This window comes from Emydura macquarii, unplaced genomic scaffold (genome assembly GCF_026122565.2).
Source record: "Emydura macquarii macquarii isolate MOO-44397 ecotype Brisbane River unplaced genomic scaffold, CSIRO-AGI_Emac_v2 contig_2680, whole genome shotgun sequence".
NCBI classification, from domain to species: Eukaryota; Metazoa; Chordata; order Testudines; family Chelidae; genus Emydura; species Emydura macquarii.
This window is the reverse complement of record NW_027132817.1, coordinates 4,048,331-4,068,539: the sequence shown is the minus strand read 5'-3', so window position 1 is coordinate 4,068,539 and position 20,209 is coordinate 4,048,331. Positions and strand designations below refer to the sequence as shown.

At 39.8% G+C, this 20,209-nt stretch overlaps 1 protein-coding gene across 4 annotated transcripts in view; it reads right to left on the bottom strand.

The window, feature by feature from the left end:
• The window catches only part of LOC137164615 (isoaspartyl peptidase/L-asparaginase-like), a 188,993-nt gene that overhangs the window by 163,524 nt on the left and 5,260 nt on the right, over nucleotides 1-20,209 (bottom strand). For 2 of the 4 annotated variants that reach the window (XM_067565516.1, XM_067565518.1), the window contains exon 2: nucleotides 16,514-16,733. In XM_067565516.1, the coding sequence (XP_067421617.1) occupies nucleotides 16,514-16,706 (193 nt within the window). In that variant the 5' untranslated portion in view covers nucleotides 16,707-16,733. Of the gene's footprint in view, nucleotides 1-16,513; nucleotides 16,734-17,395; nucleotides 17,798-18,239; nucleotides 18,328-20,209 lie in introns of those variants that run through there. The other 2 variants (XM_067565517.1, XM_067565519.1) reach the window with 2 other exon arrangements.

The window sequence follows — 20,209 nt, the reverse complement described above, 5'->3', positions numbered from 1 at the left end:
GCGAAGCAATGCAGTGAAGACGGCACACAGAAGAGAAGTCGATGGGAGTTACGCAAGTTCTTTGTGTACTTTGCGTAACTCCCATCGACTGCCACCGAATCGCCAAGGTAAGTGTAGACCAAGCTTAAGTGAGTCTAACAAATTTGTTAATCGACACCTTTTAAACCACTCTGTTTGTAAACTCTGGTGTACACAGGGAAATTAACACCTTTAATCTCTGTTAGATGGCCACGGCCAACTGCAGGACAGGAAGCCTCTTGACCAGTTAATGTGTTTTTATTAAACAATCTATTTTGCTAGACCTAACATGTCTTTTGTTGTACTTCACAGAAGAATAACAGTACAGACAGACTTGTTAGCTTCAGCAATATATTGTAGGAGAGTGGTTGACATAAAAAGCAAATACAAAGAGTTATCACAAAATATCTGAGAAACTGCATCATTTTCTTCTTATAAAAGAAACATCAATATTTCAGGGATTGTGATGTGTTAACTACTGGTAAATATTTACTTTTGAATAGCATCCACAGAGATGCATACCGTTTTCTACTTGTATATTGCAATATTGTACTATACAGACTAGTAAAAAAATATGCAGAGTAACTGTCTTTATCTACATCTTGAAGACTAAACACTATCCTGCTGTTTGTCACAGAGGTGCCCCCAATTGCTGAATCTACCTATAAATAGATAAACTTTAAAGAGTTGCCACAAGGACTAACAAGGCACATGCTTACACAGTGCTGAGAGTAGCAAACATGGAGAAATGAGTCAGGTGGAAGGAAAAACCACATTCAGACCATGCTGTAGCCATTTCTACCCTTTACAGGATGTATTGTGAAAGCTCAACTTAGCTCTGAAATAGTCCTGTATGGCCAGCAGAAGTAGGGTGGAGCTCTGGAAATCAGCATACTCAGTGGCATGTTCCCCTCTCACTGTGTAACTCACGCTTACTCAGCGAGGCCCTCCGTCCCCCACTAGTGGCCGAACCCACAGAGGTTTATTAGTGTGCCGCTTTTTGGCTAGCAGAGCTGGGTCTCTCAGCTCAGACAGCAGAAGCTCATGCTTTAAGATCCAGAGTTCTCCGATTTAAACCCCGCTGCCAACGACACCCCAGACGTGTGAGGTTACAAGTGACAGCACATTTGGGGATCTGAACTGGGTGAACCTCCACAACTGAGGCCAAGTTTCTCCAGTCTGGGAGAAGTCCAGTCTGCGTAACCCAGACTTACACAGCGTGGCACTCTGCCTGCCCTCTGGTGGCTGGACCACAAAGACATTAATTAGTTGGCTACAGCCCTGGAACTAACAGTGCTGAGTTATCTAGTTCAGGTAACAAAAGCCAGGTTTTTAGATTTAGAGAGCCTAGGTTCAATCTCTGCTGCCAATGACCAACTGAGGGGTGTCACATTTCAAATGCATTGCAATTTATGAAGCAATTTCCATTATAAAGTATTGCTGATCTGATTTAAACTAGATATGTAAATAAATATAAAATCATTCAAAAGTCAGGAGTTTTCACTCCCACCTTCCGCTAAAATAAATAAATAAATACCTAATTTTTTTTTAAAATCTGAAAATCAGCCCTTTTTCCTGGAAACCTCTTTCGCAAACCTTTAGCACAAAAAGCAGACAAGTTTTTCTAGTGAAATTGTCCAAGCCACAATGGCTTTTAAATCAAACATACAGAAAAATGCATGTATCCACCATAAAAATACTGATTTAATTAAAATGGTCACTAATTAAAAGCAGTAGAGGTGAGGCAAGTGTAATAAAAAAAAAAAACAATCACAGAAGAAAACCAAACTTTCGTATGCAATTCTGCCACACAAAAATTGTGAAGTCTGCATAGCTTTAGCTCAATCACAGCAATAATTTATGCGTGCTGCCTGAGCAAGTGTTTGTTCATTTGACTCTAATAAAGATATCCAGAATCCAATACACAATAATGCAAAATGTCATAGCTCCGTGGTTTACCTCAGATGTTTGGAGCCTTGGGTTTGTGATAGCTGATAAAGAAGGCAATGATGCCTAGACATGAATTAATTGAAATACTGATTTAGGAAGTAGTTAGTCTAACCCACTACAATATCTGCATGTTAAAAAGAAGAAAAGATCTAGCCCTTCTTTGCAAATATATTAGAGGAAACATTCTGTACATAATACGTTGCCAACCTGCACAAAAATGGGATCCTTTATTTGATTGATCTGTATCACACCTATCGTCACAATAGCTGGGGGCTTATCTACACTATCAGCTCTGCTGTAGTGCTATTTTTTTTATTAGGTTGTTATGGATCACAGTGGAGAGGTTTACAATTGGTTTCACTTATGGTTTACAGGCTGTCTGCCTGCTTGTGTGTAAATTGAACATTTCAGAAGGATCTCACCTGCTTCTGTTCATTGCAGCTTTTAAAAACTTTTGGATGTGTCAGCTGTCTGAGCATAATGCAGTAATTTCGGTCTTTTTAGGCGTTTGAAGTGATATTTTAGAGACCACATTTTCCAGTTTGTGTGCATGTAAATAGATTTTGTGTGTGCAGATTCTACCATCTGCAAGGAAAAGTAGGCAAAAAACAGATGGAGATCAGCCTAAAAATGGGTTCCTAGAACTGAATAATTTCTAATTATTCTTAATTCTAGTCCGATTTTTACTTTGAATCTCTGCTACTTCCTGAAGCAAAGTGTTAGCCATGGAAAGAGGCATGAACTACATAAAATACTTTTGGATAGAATAACTATGGTGATGTCTATATTTCATGCCAAGGGTGTAATTCCCATCTTGAGTAGACATACCTGCACTAGCTCTGGTTAAGCTAGTGCACTAAAAATAGAGTGTAACTACAGCACTGAGACCGGCAGGAGGGTTAGCCACCCTGACTATGGGCCTGGCAGGCTGGTTAGGATATTCAGGACAGCTAGCCACTACTGCAGCTACACCTTAGTACAGGAGCATGCTAGCTCAAGCAGATCTAACATGAAACAGGGAATGGCGCCTCCCAGCTGGAAGTGAGACTTACTCTCAGATCTCTTCCTACTGCAAACTATTGCTTCATATCTGTTTTCTTCCCTGTTCATTCTACTAGGCTGCTGCTACAAACAGCTAGATTTAAGGCTGTAAACCAGTTATAAGCCCTTCTTTTTATTCAAACTTGCTGACATTTTTAATTTTCAAGCCAAAATTGTGAAGTATTATTCTCTGCAGAAAGGGAACTTGATCTGGAAAGATTCAGCAAGTAGATGAATGATCTCAGAATGGAAAAGAAGGAAAGTTTGCAACCTTATCTGAACAGCCCTACAGCTAAAATAGCTGGGGTTTGAAAGCTGGAATGTACAATTTGCCATAGCAATTGTCATTTAGGAGGAGCATTGCACAACCTTGTTCCAGAAGATATTGGTTTGAATGGGCCAAATTATGATCATGTACAGAGTTCATGCTGTGCAATATATATTTGCTATGCTCTTTAGGGTCTTGTTCCTGCTTTCATTGAAGTATATGAGAGTGTTACTCAACAGAACTGGAGTCAGACTAAGGTGTATATCTAAAGATGGATGTGATGTACATGCGTGTAGAGCTAAATATTTGTACACTAAACTCCTTAAGTGCACCAGAATTTAGCCTAGTATGCAAAGAAACTGAGGGCCACCTAAAGCTTTGCATGAGGACAGGTAGGAGCTCTGAAGTATGCAAATGTATATTTGCCCCCTCTTTCTTCTCCCCCTCCAATAATATATACTTAACTTGTTTACATTATTATGGCTCCATGCAGTCTGCCCCACAGCCTCCTAGAAAGCTTACAGCTATGAAAATGGTTGGCTAGGCTTAGAAAGTCATTTGGAAAGCTTTCTATTCTGGCAAACCTTCCTTATGCTACCTGTAGGATTTTTGGCTGTTGTACCCTCTCTCAGCATGGCAGTCCTTTTTTGACACCTGCAAAATTCCTAGCCTCAGTGATATTTTGTGGCAATGAGTTTCACAGGTTAATTATGTGGTGTGAAAAGAGTTATTTCTTTTTATCAGTTTCGTTATCACCTTCTATAATTCTGTCCTTTATTACTGTAAATACTTTGTAGGCTGAAGTGGCCTCATAAAAATAAAGCCTCATCCTCTAGGAATGGGTGAATCCTGCAAACAATTTTAAATTAATTCAAACAAACTCACTCCATCTGTGTTCAAGTCTCTTTTGTGATCCATTTTGAAGCTATTTCAGGAAATTATTTTACTGTCAGGAATGTTCTCCAAAATTGCTAGTTTTAAGTGACTATTTATGGAAAATGACTTTTTAAATTCAGAATTGTGGGTATTTATACTGGAAAGCGGGTTCCATACTCATTCACTTACAGAACAAAAACATTTTATGTTACTAAACAAACTAAACTAAACAAACTTCATTTGAGCAACGTATAAAAATAACTTCAGGAATAATGAAAAGCCACCAGAGAGAGAGAAAGAGACTGTTTTTGTAGGTAATTTTGTGGCTAAAAAGAATGATTTCCCTTGGAATGAGATTCAATTGACTTTGCAGCTTTTGAATTAGGCACTTAAATGGCCTAGTAACTATGGACACTTGTGACAGGAATTAGAAAAGACAACTCTGAGAAATCTGCAGTTCCTGTATATTCTAAGGTGTTGGCACATACACAATAGCCTCTATTTTGGTGTAATTTTGTTTAATGCCTTATTTGGGTTAACATTTCTAATATAGTTTAGCTCTAGTGTTGCTACCTAGCATTCTGGTTTTTAAATTTCAAAGCATCTTCACTTAGATCACCACTATCTGTCTTGTTTTCTCCAGATGAGTACATCATCAACATACATGGTCATCTAGTCTCTCTAATGTTTCTGTTTCTTTCTTGTGGAATACTTGCCTTATCTAGAGGTATATATCGACCAAAACCGATGTATCTAAAAGGTTGAAGTTTTAGCTCCAACAGTCTTCTATGTATTTCTTCCAGAGTTGGGAGTTGAAAGAATTCTCTTTATAGCATTATCAAATTCCTTTTATAACTAAGTATAATCTCAGAGAATCCTTTATTTTTTCAACTGCCACCTTTGGCTGCACCCAGTCAGGTTGTTCACTAGCTGACTATATAAATTTTTAAAATCACCATGCACCGTAGCTTCTGCAGAACTCACTCTTTGGGTACCAAGAGAATTTTCCTGGCTGGAGTAATAAATAGGGTTACCTCAAGGTTTAAACAAATGTGGTACATGGACTTAATCATGTGTATGATTAAATTGGTTGCATTGAGTTTTTCCAGTATATTATTTTCATTTAGCTCACATGGCATCCATTATACGTTTGATCAGTTTTAATTCTTCACAAACTTTAATCCCTAATAGAGGCTGAGCCTCCACATTTACTATCACAAAATGAAATAACTTCATGGCATATTTATTCATAGAGCCCTTAAAATCATACCAGTCATACCAACTATTACCACAATATCAGCAATATTTCCTTAAGCTTCTATATACTTTGGATGCCGCAAATACTTAGTGGTCTAAGACAAATAAAGAGTTGCCACTGTCCACTCCATGTCTGAGTTTCTGGTAATATCTCTGTAAATATAAGCTAATGTTACATTTAATAAGTCTATATCTGGTTTTCTGGTATACTTCTTCTGGCAGTATATGGGCTTGGGATCCTGTGTCAAATTTAATTGACAGGGTCTCCATTCAGTTCCAAAAAAACTAGCACTTAAAATTGAAGACCTAGATTTCTACGCCAAATCTGTGTTTGAAAAGGTTTCATCATAGTTCACTGCATCAAAATGACTGAAAAGTGCAGAAGTAAACTTACAGAAGACAGGCCAATTTTGCACTCACTGTTACCAGTTGTTAAAAGAGCTGTTCTCCTGTCTAGTCAGCTCAACTGAGAGTGGTTTTACGGCACTTGGATTGGTTTAAATAAAAATTTAGTCATAGCTGAGGTGCTGAAAAAGCACATACATACATTAGTAAAATGTACCGGTCTCTAAGCACAGATTGATAAGACTGCATGACTTTACTGGTAGTCTTTTCATTTTGGACACTGGGGGCCTTTTGATGTTTGAGAAATTAATGTGCTTATAAAAATGAATCACAGTATTTGTTCTGTTTTTCCATTCATAAACTCTTGGGGAGTGTTTTTGTGGTTTATTATTTGTTTTAAGTTTCTTTTTCAAGATTGGAAAATATCACATCAATTCGACCCCCAAGTCCACACTAGCTGTCTTTGGTAATGTGGCCCTCTGCATGGTTCCTTGAATCCAAACCTTTGTGGGTAAAAGAGCTCCACTGTGAGGCACAAATCCCTGGGTCCTACCTTGATCCACATCTGTTGTTAGCTCTGACCAGATCACAATTTGAGGAACACTATTAGGCAGCATTTGAATTACATAAAAAGTAAAGTGGAAGGGTCATCGTTAAAGGGGGCTTTTGTACTAACATAATGACAGACATGTCAACTTCCCTGCTTACCATAAATCTCACTAGAATGCTAACTCAAGATCCTAATGCTGACACTGCATCAACTATTTAATTGTCAAAAATTTCAGCAGATGAATTAGGAAAAGGAAGAAAAATGAAAAATGAAAAAAGAAAGGTTGGGGAAAGAGAAACAGATGTTGTAAAGGTGAATGTCTCCTACCGAGGACTGTTGACAGCAACTACAATATATTGAACCAGTAATGAAATTATAATGATAAAAACACCAAGAAGTTTAATTACGACAAAAAGGCCGCATTGCACTCTTACTATTTGTGCAATTGACACCCATTGACACTGCCAATTGAGACCAGTGGACTCTCTGGAGATGGTTGAATGTAGTCCTAAATTTACACCCTAGTGCACAGACCAATAATTATTCAAGAAGTGCACATGTAAATACTCTTTTCCTTGAATAAGGGAATCCTGTCTCTCATTCTGAGAGGATAAGACCTCTGACTACAGTTAACAGGGGGAAATAAACCCAGATCAGCCTGCACATAAAGAAGCAGTTCTATTGAACAAGCAAAGATCAGGAAGATGGTTCTAGCTATTCAGGCTCACCCTTCAGACTGAGACAAGTAGCTATCTCAAGAGACAATGGGAGTCTATAGGTCAAACCAGAGGAGAAGCTGCATGTATATAGGATCACAGAACTGCCAAATATCTGGAAGACTCAATAAATGAACTAAATCTGTGCAAGCACCACAATGTCCTTAACTAGAGTGCTAACTCTATAGTGCCCAAACGTCACCCTCAAAGATGCACTGCTGTTAACAGTACTGTAGCCTGTTTTAATACACTTCAGAGTTTCTCAGTATTCCTTGTTACATTTAAATATATAGTGGGATCTCTTAACAGGAAACTACTCAACTGAAAAGCTGACTAACTACCAAATAAATGCTTTTAAACTCAGTGATACTGTTGATTCTGTATTGCTCTCTATCAAAGAGCAGAATCCTAGATACAGTATGGCATTTCTTTTTTCTAGCCTCCAATGTTAATCTCAGTCCCTTTCTGCCGATGACAATTTCCTACCCACAAAGTGAACTAAGTGATAAAAGAAGAAACAGTAGTTTGATAGAGCAATAAAGGAAATAGCTTACTGATCTTAAAGGGCATGTGAAGACAGCATAATGTAGCATCTTCAAAACCTGATCTCAGTTGCCAGTCAATTTCTTAAGGTTTTATTTCTACTAATCAAATCAGTTCCTGCATTGTTTCAAGAAAATGTATGGAATAGAGAAAGAAGTGCTGATTTTAGACAACATCCTCAGTAACTTCAAGTGTTTAATATTCAGTGTACATACTCCTAAAAAGTCAGTGCATTTTCAACAATTAATTGTGCATCCATGCATTACTGCACATTTAAGACTCTGAATCATACCAACCTAAAAACCCACGCAGATTCATACCATAGTTTATTGAAAAGCAACTTCACACAGGACTTCCAGTATCAAGTAAACCAACATATCTGCCTTAATTACTGCTGTAGTGAGTTACTCACTAAAAATAAAACTCTTTTGAACCACTTCCTCTAAGATCTCATGCTGAGAATCCCAAATCTTCAGCATTTCAACATTTATGCTCAGCTAAAGTGTTTATGAGGGCTACCTAGGGTGACCAGATGTCCCAATTTTACAGGGACAGTCCCAATATTCAAGGCTTTGTCTTATATAGGTGCCTATTACCCCTCCACGCCATCCTGATTTTTCACACTTGCTATCTGATCACCCTGGTGCTACCTCATATCATCTGAGAAGTACCAGTATTTTCAGAAATCAAGCTGCTCAGAATAGGGCTTTCTGAGAAGCTAAATTAGTTATGATGAGACAGAGTGGCCAACTTTTAAAAATGTTTGAGCATGTTTAGGAAATATGGCAAGAGAGCAGTTGGGGGGGAGGAGGGAGACAATTACAGAAGGGAAACAATGAAGAAACAAAAGGGATGAATAACACAAATGGAGTAAAAAAGTGAAAGAAAGATAACAGGAGAAGCATAAAGCACGACAAGCATGAAACAGAATAGAAGGAGTAGCAAAATCTGCAAGTAGGAGGAAAGAGCGGAGACAGTGTTGACAACCCAAGCATTCAAAACCATGAGTCAGGCCCCTGTACATCATGCAAGTATCTTCAAAAACATGAAGATTATTTACTTGCCTTTTGTGTTTTGAGCCTTTGGGGTTTACATTTCTAAGCTCTTCTCAACCACCATGACATCTAGAAACTTTCTTTATTAAAAAAGAATTAAAACTGAGATTTTCACATTCTAACAGGAATCCAGGATTTGGAGCTTTGAGAAGAAAAAATAAATATCACTAACTACTGTGGTTGTATCACAAGTCTCACCATATAAAGGATGGTATGTGGATAGCTAGAAATAAAAGGAAGATAATAGCAGGAAAGGAAAGAAACATGGAATGAATACAGAAAGATATGATGTAATTCCAGAAATTATGATGCGAGGTCACAGACCAAGAGCTCTCTTCAAAAAACGAGTTGTGACTTTTTTTTTCTATTCCTGAGTTTCATTTGATGAATAGTCACTGGCTTTGATTTTAATCTACCCTTCCTCCTGGAAAGTAAACTAACTTTAAAATACCTCCAAATTTGTGGACTCTCTCTCTAATGAAGTCCCTATTCAGCTCCAAAAAAAACCCCTGTCCTAATATTTGTTTGAAAGAGAGAACACAAGGGGGAAAATAATGAAGGAGCACAAGGGAAAGTCAGGTGTGGAGTTGGAAAGTAAAGATTGGGGAGTAGAAGGGAAAATACAGCTAGATTATACACGTTAGATACAAGCAATCTGGATCTTTCTGATTAAGGCCTATGATGAGAAAAGAGGAAAATTTATACCAGAGAGTGGAAGGGGGAAACAAAGAATTGGGGGAAAAACAAAATGGGTGGGAGTAGGAAATGGCAAAATGATTAAAAAAAAAAAAAAAAAAAAGATTAGGAAAGGAAATCGGTGAGCAGTGGAATGGGGCTTTATTATTATTACTAATAGTCTGTGCATTTCATTTCATTAGCATCTTGTTGCCATTTTACCTCCTTATGGAACTTAATCTGTTAAACTTTGGAAAGAGATGATGGGCCAAATTCTGCTCTCAGTTGCATCTGTGACCATCTATTTTTCCTAAGAAAGAAACGTTTCTTCAATGATTCCTTCCTACTGCAACTGTGACACCCAGGTTGGAGCAGGAAATAAAAATAAACCATTCTAGTTAAGCATCTGGGTTGAAAAATGTGAGACAAAAAATCTACAACAGGGTACAGAGTTTCTGATGGGGAATTGTCTGCCAGAGGGCAACTTTAAGCTGCCATGTGTTAAGTCAAATTCTATCTTCTACTTACAACATCTTCTGGCAAGTAGAAAAAGAAGGGGGATATTTTATCCTTGTTATTTGTAGTACAACAGAATTCAGCTATTAGAAACACCACAGTGATAACTGAATAATTTCACTAATTGTATATCACAAAACAAAATGGGCATTTCACATTTCAGAACAGTAAGGAAAAATATCAAATGAAAATATCAAACTTCATAAACTATATGTTCCAACTTACATTTTATTAAATGCAAAGTGAAAGAGTTGACATTTTACATGAGCTAGTCCGGAAACAAAGTTCTTTAGTGCTCTTGCGAGTACGTAAAATTTTGGATGCTGAGCTTAAAAAAAACCAAGCAAAAAAATGAAGGCACCCAAAATTAGCTCCTGATCCTACAAACATATCTGTGCTTATATTTCTACTTTGAGTAGCACCATTGCTTTCAATGGGACAATTCATGATAGTAAAGTTAAGCATGTGCATAAGAGTTTACAAGAGTGGGGCATTATGAACATTTAGATTAAGGGCTTTTCTTTACTGCACAGTTAACTCAAGATGTAACTTGAGTTTTACCCCAACCTGATTTCTATCCACACAGAAAAATCTGTAGCTCAAATGGTGTGTTTTAATCTGGAGCTGCCTCATTAAACATCATGCGTTGCTGACACTTCAGCTATTATATGCTGTATGGACACATCTAGAATGGTAACAATCCCCCGCAGGTCTTCCCAAAATTCTCCTTGGGGCCTCTGTTGGGCCTACTTACTTATTCTCTGGTTCTAGACTAAAAGTCACCTCTAGCCAGCATAAATAGCCTTGGACCGCACCTTAGCGCACAGCTTTCTGTACCTGTAACATTTGTATAGTGCTCCAGTTGCACTTGTTCAAATCAGATCACACCCAAGGGAGCAAATCCGCATGCTGCTTCTTGGACTGAGGCAGACCCCAAAGTGCTTGAGGACATGTGATATGAGGCCAGCAAGACATATGCATTTGAGTTCAAGACTACAAATTGAGTCTTATGATGCTACCTACTATAAGTTAGATGAAGAGGAAATCCACAAAACTGGACCTTAGTGCCAGCAGAAGATAAAATTCCTGAAGAATCTGTACTGACAGGCAAAGAACCACAACACCCAGCCCAGTAACTCCCTTTTTCTATTTCCTGACCTGTGGAATATCGAGTTCAGAGCACTTGCAAATTCTGTCAGAAATACAACATCCAGCTGTCATAGGTATGAGGTGGGATGGAATCTGGCGGTTTTATGCTACTGGATGTGAAATTAGGTCTAAATTTTAGTCCACCCCTAGTAATGATGCAGAAGACTTCTCATGCAGCAGGAATTCCCAACGATCTATCAGGTTTCTTAGCAGAGAAAATTTGCCATCCCCCCACTTTTTGTAGCTTCCCTTGTCACAGAATAACGGGTCATTTAAGGGTAGTTGGACTCAGCCACATTTGTGTTGGATTAGCTGTCCCCTCGCAACCCCAGATGGTCCTGATTAACTGGGTGATTTTTTCAAAAAGGCCAAGAAAACTCAGTTTGAAGGAGGAAGCTAGGTTCCTCTGGAAGGCACCTGAGGCAGGGACTGGAAGATTCTAAAGAAACAGCCTGGGACTCAGGGCTCTATCCCTGAATCAGACAGACTGAAAGGACTTTGGAGGCAGTGCTCTGTCCCAGAGTGCAGAGACTTAAAGGGAGTTGAGAAGCTTGATGGGACTAAATCAGGGGGCCTGCATAATCTCCATTCACGAATATTAATGGAACTTGCAAGCCCATTAGCAAGGATTATTAATGAATCTGTAAACACCGGGGTTGTACCATATGACTGGAGAACTGCTAACATAGTTACTATTTTTAGAAAGGAAAAAAAAGTGATACAGGTAATTACAGGCCTGTGAGTTTGACCTCAGTAGTATGGGAAAAAAATTGAAAGAGAAAGTAGTTAAGGACATTGAGGTTAACATTAATTGGGACAAAATACAATGTGGCTTTACAAAAGGTAGATCATGCCAGACCAACCTGATCTCCTTTTTTTTTTTTTTTTTTGGAGAAGATAACAGATTTCTTAGGCAAAGAAAATGCAGTGGACCTAATTTACCTAGATTTCAGTAAGGCATTTGATATGGTTCCACTTGGGGAATTATTAGTTAAATTGGAAAACATGGGGATTAATATGAAAATTAAAAGGTGGATAAGGAACTGGTTAAAGGGGAGACAACAACGGGTCATAATGAAAGGTGAACTGTCAGGCTGGAGGGAGGTTACTAGTGGAGTTCCTCAGGGATCAGTCTTGGAACCAATCTCATTTAACCTTTTTATTATTGAACTTGGCACAAAAAGTGGGTGTATGCTATAAAGTCTGCAGATGACACAAAGTTGGAAGGTACTACTAGTACAAAGAAGGACCAGAATATCATACAAGAAGATCTGGACGACCTTGTAAACTGAAGTAATGGAAATAGGATGAAATTTAATAGTGAAAAGTGCAAGGGACTAATAAAATTTTTTTGCTATAAACTAGGGACGCATCAGTTGGAAGGAGGAGAAGGACCTGGGCATATTGGTTGATCACAGGATGACTATGAGCTGCCAATGTGATGTTGCCATAAAAAAAGCTAATGCAGTCCTAGGATGCATCAAATGACGTATTTCCAGTAGAGATAAGGAGGTGTTAGTACCATTATACAATGTGTTGGACAGATTTCATCTGGAATACTGTGTGCAGTTCTGGTCTCCTTTGATTAAGAAAGATGAATTCAAACTGAAACAGATGCAGAGAAGGGTTACTAGGATGATCCGAGGAATGGAAAACCTGCCTTATGAGAAGAGACTCAAAGAGTTTAGCGTAACCAAAAGAAGGTTAAGGGGAGATATGATTGCGCTCCATAAATACATCTTTGGGATAAATACCAGGGAGGCAGAGGAATTATTTAAGTTCATCACTGTAGAAGCGTTGGCTCTGTGGTAGGCCACAGCGGCTTCCTACAGACAGGGAATAGCTCGCACTTGGCAAATAAGTAGTCCTAATAGTCCGCCCTTAGGCAGGGTGAGCAGAGGCGGATCGCTCAGGCCCTCAGGCAGGGCGAGCGAACAAGGAGTCTATGGCTCCAACCCTTAGGCAGGGTGAGCAGGCGGATCGCTCAGGCCCTCAGGCAGGGCGAGCAAACAAGGAGTCTATGGCTCCAACCCTTAGGCAGGGTGAGCAGAGGAGGCAACAGCTTCAGGTGGGGTCAGGAGAGCAATTCTCCTGGGGTGGCTAGGGAAAAGGGGAAGGGGAGGGGGACGCAGGCCCACCCGTCTCCACTGCGTCCCAGCCCAGGGCCCTAGCAGTGGCAGAAGCGGCTGCCACTGTGCCAGCGGGGCTCCCGCCGCAACACACCGGCTATAAGGCGGTTTCAGCCACAGGCCATGGCTGTCCCTGGGCTACTTCCTCCCCACTGACCCTAGTACCTGCTTCCTCCGTGACACGGGGATAGTCCACCTGGTCTAGTGCCGTCAGTCCTTCCTCATCAATGGGGGGTAAGGCAGGAAGCTCCTCTTCAGGGGGCAGCTCCTCCAGGTCGTTGGAGGTGGGGGAATGGCTCGGCCTCGGGCAGCTCCTCCAAGTCCTGTCCCGCTGCAGGGAGGGGCTTGGCGGCCGGCAGTTCCTCCAAATCCGGCCCGGCCTCCGGGGGTGCCCGCCACTCGGGCTGCTCTGGGGTCTCAGCCCAGTCTGGCGGTCCCAGAGCACGGCCCCGGGCTCGGGGTCGGGGTAACTCGGCCCAGTCGTCCTGGCCGGGTTGCCTGGTCCAGCTCCTCGAGGGGCCTATCCAATCCCCGGGCCCAGGTGGGGCCGGGGTTTGTCGGCGGCGGTTAGGCTCTGGCCTCGGCCTCTGCTGGCAGGGCAGCACGTCTGCCTCTGGCAGCAATCTGGGCTCTACTGAGCTCAGGGGCCAGGCTTTTATCCTTCCCCTTCCTGTTGGGGCTCCGCCCCGCAGCTGCCAATTGGCCTGGCCGGGTGGTCCTATCACAGCCCGGGTCCCTTGTTGCCGGGCAGACTCCGGGGCAGGGTGTGAGCTGGGCCAATCAGGGCTCTCGTGCCCTTTCTCAGGCTCTGTCTCCGAGGGAGGCCACAGCGGCTTCCTACAATCACCAATTTGGACACAAGAACTAATGATTATAAATAAACTGGCCATTGGGAAGTTTAGACTTGAAATTAGACGAAGGCTCCTAACCGTCAGAGAAGTGAAGTTCTGGAACAGCCTTCCAAGGGGTACAGTGGGAGCACAAAACCTAGCTGGCTTCAAGACTGAGCTTGATAAGTTTATGGAGGTGATGGTATGATGGAACAGCCTAATTTGGCAATTAATTGATCTTTGACTACTAGCTGTAAATATGCCCAATGGCCTGTGATGTGATGCTAGCTGGGGTGGGTTCTGAGTTACTACAGAGAATTCTTTTTGGGTGAGTCTTGCCCACATGCTCAGAATTTAGCTGATCATCATATTTGGGGTTGGGAAGGAATTTTCCCTCAGGTCAGATTGGCGTAGGTCCTGGGGGGTTTTGACCTTCCTCTGCAGCATGGGTCACAGGTCACTTGCTGGTGGATTCTCTGAAGTCTTTAAACCATGATTTGAGGACTTCAGTAACTCAGTCATAGGTTAGGGGTCTATTACAGGAGTGGGTGGGTGAGATTCTGTGGACTGTGTTGTGCAAGAGGTCAGACTAGATGATCATAATGGTCCATTGTGACCTTATAGTCTATGAGTGGGCTGAAGAGAAGAGTAGGGTTGTTTGGAGTTTTTTTTTTTTTACCCTAAAAAGGGACTGAATTTTGAGGGTGACTCAGCTGGAGGGCTAAGCCATGTACACCTCTGGGGGAGAGAGAGAGAGAGAAATAGTTCTGGGGGAGGGCAGGAAGTACACACAATGCCACACTTGACCAACTGGGGATACTGTACCTTAAGAAATTCTTCCAGTCATTAATCTGCCCATCAGTCATCCCAGGTGACGAAATAGCTCCATGGCACAGAGGGATGCTTTTCTCCCAGAGAGTTGGAACAACTCTTTACCAGCACTTTCTTTAGCAACAAGACCATCCTTTCCATCAGCCTAAAGCAGTTCCTGGTACCTTGTGTTTTTAAGTGGCTGTCATTATTCATACAGATTAATTAATTGTGACCCAGGGACCTGCTGTGCAAATTTGCAGAGGGGTGCATAGGAGTTAGAGAGAGCCCCTAGATTTGGTATCTACATACTAGTTCAAAAAGTATCGTGAAAGAGCTCTAGTGAAAGCCTATCCCACTGATCATAATAATCGCTGCAAGATGTATGTACGAATAGTATGGAAAGGAGTTATGTATATATACTGAAAATTACGTTCTTAGAGTCTGTGACTCGGGTCGGTTATCAGAAAGTGATAAACAAGTTTCTTTCAAGCACAAGATGTTTATCAGTCTGTCTTCATGCAAACTGAGTGTAAATAAATGTTCATTGTGAAGCATACAATAATCTGAGCAAAATGCTGATCATAAGTGATTGCAAAGTCTCTAGAGGAGATTCTAGAGAAGAAAACCAGCAGAGATTGCCCTATTTGCAAGGGAAGGCAATAGATTTTTGGACTATAATTTAGGGACCGAGACAAACGCTGGATCTTTCCCTTGAGGAGGCAAGAAAACAGTTTGACTTGTCTCATGAACAGATGATCACAGCCAAGCCTGGATGCAATACAATGGATGGATTATGGGTGAGTTTTTGCGCTATATGACATGGCAATGGCTTGTTGGTTAAGTTTAGGCTCTAATATGTGTGTCAGGTTTTTATTATATATGCAGCCCTTTGTTTCCAATATTTCTGCTTGCTATAATATGAATCTCAGTTGTGTGTTAAATAAATTTATACTCTCTTTCTCTATAAACAAATCTAAGTGTTGTGTACTAAACCTAGTTGTGTACTACAGTGTAACTGGTAAACGATGCTGTTTTGTTCTTTTGGAAACAGAGAAGCTGGGAATTCTGAGAGTGTCCAGCAAATCAGGAGCTAGACACTCCACTGAGATGCGGAGACTCAGGGGTTGAAATGTGACTACCATTAACCTGTGAAGAGAAAGTGAGGCCTTCAGAAACCTGAAAGGCTATGCTCGCGTTACTGGGGAAACTGATCCACAGTAGGCACAGACAAGGCTCCCTCGTGTTAAGGGCAGGTGGTAGTGAGGTGCCTCACTACCCCGCACCCCTGGGAGGCATCACAGTAATGGCAGTTGTTTAAACATTTATTAATCTGTAGGGTTTTTCTTGTTTTGTGGACTGATATTATTAAGAAATCTGGTTCAATAGATTAAACTTTGAAATTGAATTGTAAAATATTCAAAGAAAACACTAAAAAGCCTCAAGTTTTTGTTCACGACCCTTGCTATACAGCAAGAGGATATCTGCAAAAGGGCAACCTTAACTATATATTTCACTTCCATCCCCACAATAGTAAATACTTTTTTAAAAAATACTGCAATTACTGAAGAGCATAAAAAAAGAATCATCGCGTCCAGCGCTGAATAAGCTCCATGGGAAATGTGTAAATAAAGATCTCTGGGGGGCAGATGCAACAACACTTAAGAAGCAGCATAAAAGATAAACACAAAATAAAGATAACTCTTGTGGGAACAATGAAATATCAAAACCAAGATGATTTAAGGTACTTAAGAGATTATCATTTTCAAAACGTTACTACAATACCTGCATCAAACACAGTATCATCTTCTAAGGCCCGCACAGCAATTTCTACAGCCTTCATTGAACTTCCTCCCATTTCCAACACTGCAAAGCCATTCCTAACTGCATTTTTCACTCCCAGGATGCTTCTTTCAGCAAAATCATCTGGTATTGCCCAAGCTCCACCATGGACTACAAGAACAGGTTTTGTTCCCATCTTTCCAGACCACCAAGGATGATATATCTGTTGAAACAAGCAGGTCCATTTTAATGTAATGTTAACATTGCACATCAAAACAACATTCAGAAACATTGAGATTAATCTTTTATGCCTCAAAGCCTGCTTTCTCTGTGTGCATGCATGCACATAGAGTTCCACTCTCGTGCATCTAATTACAGGATCAGGCCCATAATCTCTCAATAGTTCCATGCATTATACATATGAAATATTAATGTTTATCTGCCCACCCCCACACTGCTTCTTCTGTTTTTAGGCAATTAAATAGATCTTAAAAGAACCTCTGAGTAAGCAGACTTTTTACTTGTGTGTAGCTCCTTGGAGGATCAAGGCTGACACAATTACAGAATTATTAGCACAATAAACTCTTTTTCAGAGATCCAACCACTATTGACAGGAAAATTTAGAGCAAGAGTACCTGTGAAATTCAAATACAAAGTTTCACATCATTTCATTTCAAAATATGTAGAAAAAAAGCTGAAATGAAATCTCATGTGAAATATATCACTATTTTGCACCCATATAATTTTAATAAATCTTTGAAAATATTACATTATTGACTGAGCTGGAAGCAATGCCTCTGGTTAAGATGACCTAACACTTTCCATTTTGAGCTGTTCTCAATTGAACATCACCATAATTTAGCCATTCAGACTGATATTTTCTACCTTTGCTCTCTACCTCATGTTGAATTCTTTTGGAAGCTTCAGCAAAAAAATAAATAAAAAATCATCTGAGGTATTTCTGGTAATAAGTTTAGAGAGAAATAAGTATTTTCCCAAATGTTTCTTTGAAGAGCTCTATTATATCAGGCTTTAAAACAGAAACTAGACACTTGAAAAGGGGTAGCCCTGTGGTCAGAGAAGTGCTTTATGTTGTCCCCATAGATTTGATTGAGTTGTAACCTCTAAAAATTGCTATTTCACATGCAGAGGCAAACTTAACTCTGGAATTACTTCACTTTCGTGTGCTTGTCCTTACAACCTTAACATTCTTGTAACATAATTATCTAGCACCCAAATAAGGCAGGAACAGCTATCGTCTGAAACAGGAGCTGGCTAACAAAATTGTCTTTTATTCCAACTACTAGGCAATAAGCATATTCCCAATCACATAACAAGATTGAGTAGACCAAACAGCCACCTTCCTTTAGGAGCTTATATACCTCCCTTGGGATCACCTGGTTGCGTCCTCACCTGTGGACTTGCTGAACCTTGGTTGAATGGTGTATCACAAGGCCAGGAAGCAATTGCCTCTGATGATTTAATCACACTCTCTGGCTCAGGGGTGAGTCATCAGACTTAGGCAGGCTCAGAGGTAACTCAATGATGACTGAGAGTATTTTAGCACACTTTAGAAGAGTCCAGCTTTAAACAGAAAGCTGGTTTTAACTCTAAACTATAGCAGAGCTGACACACCACTATAATTTAGGCCTTTATACTGATCTCATCACCATAACATTGGTGTGGTTTCATAGAATACAATGAAGTTCAGTGATACTTTAACAAATACCTCTGCTTAATTAGATGGTACTTCCATTTAACAAGGATGCATGCTGGTAATTAAGTCGTATATTAGGTTTTGAGGATGATCAAACTGGTAGTGCTTTGTCTTCTCTCAGAAGGCTCTTGCCAATGCCAGGTCACCAAAGCAAAACTATTTTAGTAGAACCTTCCCTGCCTTTACAGAAACTTCTGCTGTCTCCAGGTTTTCAGTATGACAAGGTTCCATAGCAACTTGGAGCACCTGTATTTCTCAATTGCATTTCAGCTCAATGAATTAAGTAATTTTGAACTTTTGTCAGTGAAACACCTGTGTTTCCATAACTCTTTAGGGTGTAAGGAGTACTGAACTGGTCCCTATTTACTTGTTGACTTTAATGGGAATTTTGCCTGAAAAACAAGTGCCTTTTAGTGAACCAGTAAGCTTAGTGCAAGTAAAATAAATGAAATATTTCTCATTTTAAATACAAAATGGTGTTTTTTAATTATAGTGAATTATGCTAAATCCGTTTGAACAAAAGTGTTCAATTTCAGTAGATCCTACTACATTAGTTTTAAAACATATTTACAGCCCTTTAAAATAGAGTTTCTAATAGTAAAACCTAGCTAAATTACAGTTATCAGAATGCTTCATAATAAAAACACTTGGAGGGAAGAGGAATTTTAAAAGCACAGCTAATGTTTGTGGTAGAAGTGGGACACAATCATCACAGTACAATATTTATTTGCGGCATAAAAATGGAATAGAAAAAGAAGTGATTACAGAGTAGCCACTGCCATTACACAGATGTGGTTACAATCCTTTAATTATATTTATTTCCAAGCAATTTATGGCAAATGCTTTACAACAGTGAACATCTTTTTTCTATGCAGTACAGCAGTACTTTTGATATATGAGGGCCAGACAAAATAAATCAAAACCTTCTCCAGGAAGAATTTAGATACTTTTAATGTATATTAAAAATGAATCCTAAATGCAGTTGATACCTATTACTACATCTATAATTTTGCTACTAACCTGTTGTTCAAAAGTGTTATAAATGTTGTTCAAAAATGCAACTCCAATAGTTGGATATTTTCTTTGGCCTTTACAATGCCACATCATAATTTTAGTGTATGAACTAAATTAGACATCTTCCCTGGAGCTCTAATTCAGCAAAGCATGTAAATGCATGCTTAACTTTAAGCATGTGAGTAGTCCAACTGAAGTTTAAAATGAATCATGTAATTAAATGCTTTGCTGCATCAGGCCTTTGTTAGGATACTGTGAAATTTTCTAAAATGTTTCCCTTATTTTCATTACTTCCAAGACAAAGCATACTGCAGAAAATTGTAATTGCCTTACAGAAATGCCACTTCTCATAACCAAAGCAGTTTCAATATAGCAATCTGAATGAATAAAACGAAAGTCAGGACTTGTTTTTCCTCTTACAAAAGTTTTGTGTTTAAATTATTGAGTTTCATATATTTAAGGGGCATTTGGTATCTTTTAAAACATACAGTATCTGGCTAAGGTGCTTTTTCAGAAAAATTAAGCAATATTGCTTCTTGGGAGCTTGCAATTTTATGTGCAAAGCACTAACCAGTGTGTGCAAAGCACAGCATAGTAGACTAAATCGGACAGGACACAGAGACATGGCATTAAACACAGAGGAGGAAGGTTTAAGGAAGTGCTATGAGGTTGCTTGTTTTCACATTGTACACATTATGTATGAAATGTTGGCCCTTTGAAGTCAACTGCAAAAATCCTATTCACTTTAATGGGGCAGGATTTCATCCTTTTGTTACTGTTGTTTGTAATTTAGATGTTGTATGTTTTGAATAGGAATGTGAGCCATTGTGGGAGATGCTGACAGAATAAGAGTAATTTTAAAGAACAAAATAAGTTTGTATACCATACAGGATTAGGCACATTATTCTACTAAGGGAATGTCTACACTGCAATTAAAAACACGCGGCTGGCCGGAGCCAGCCATCAGA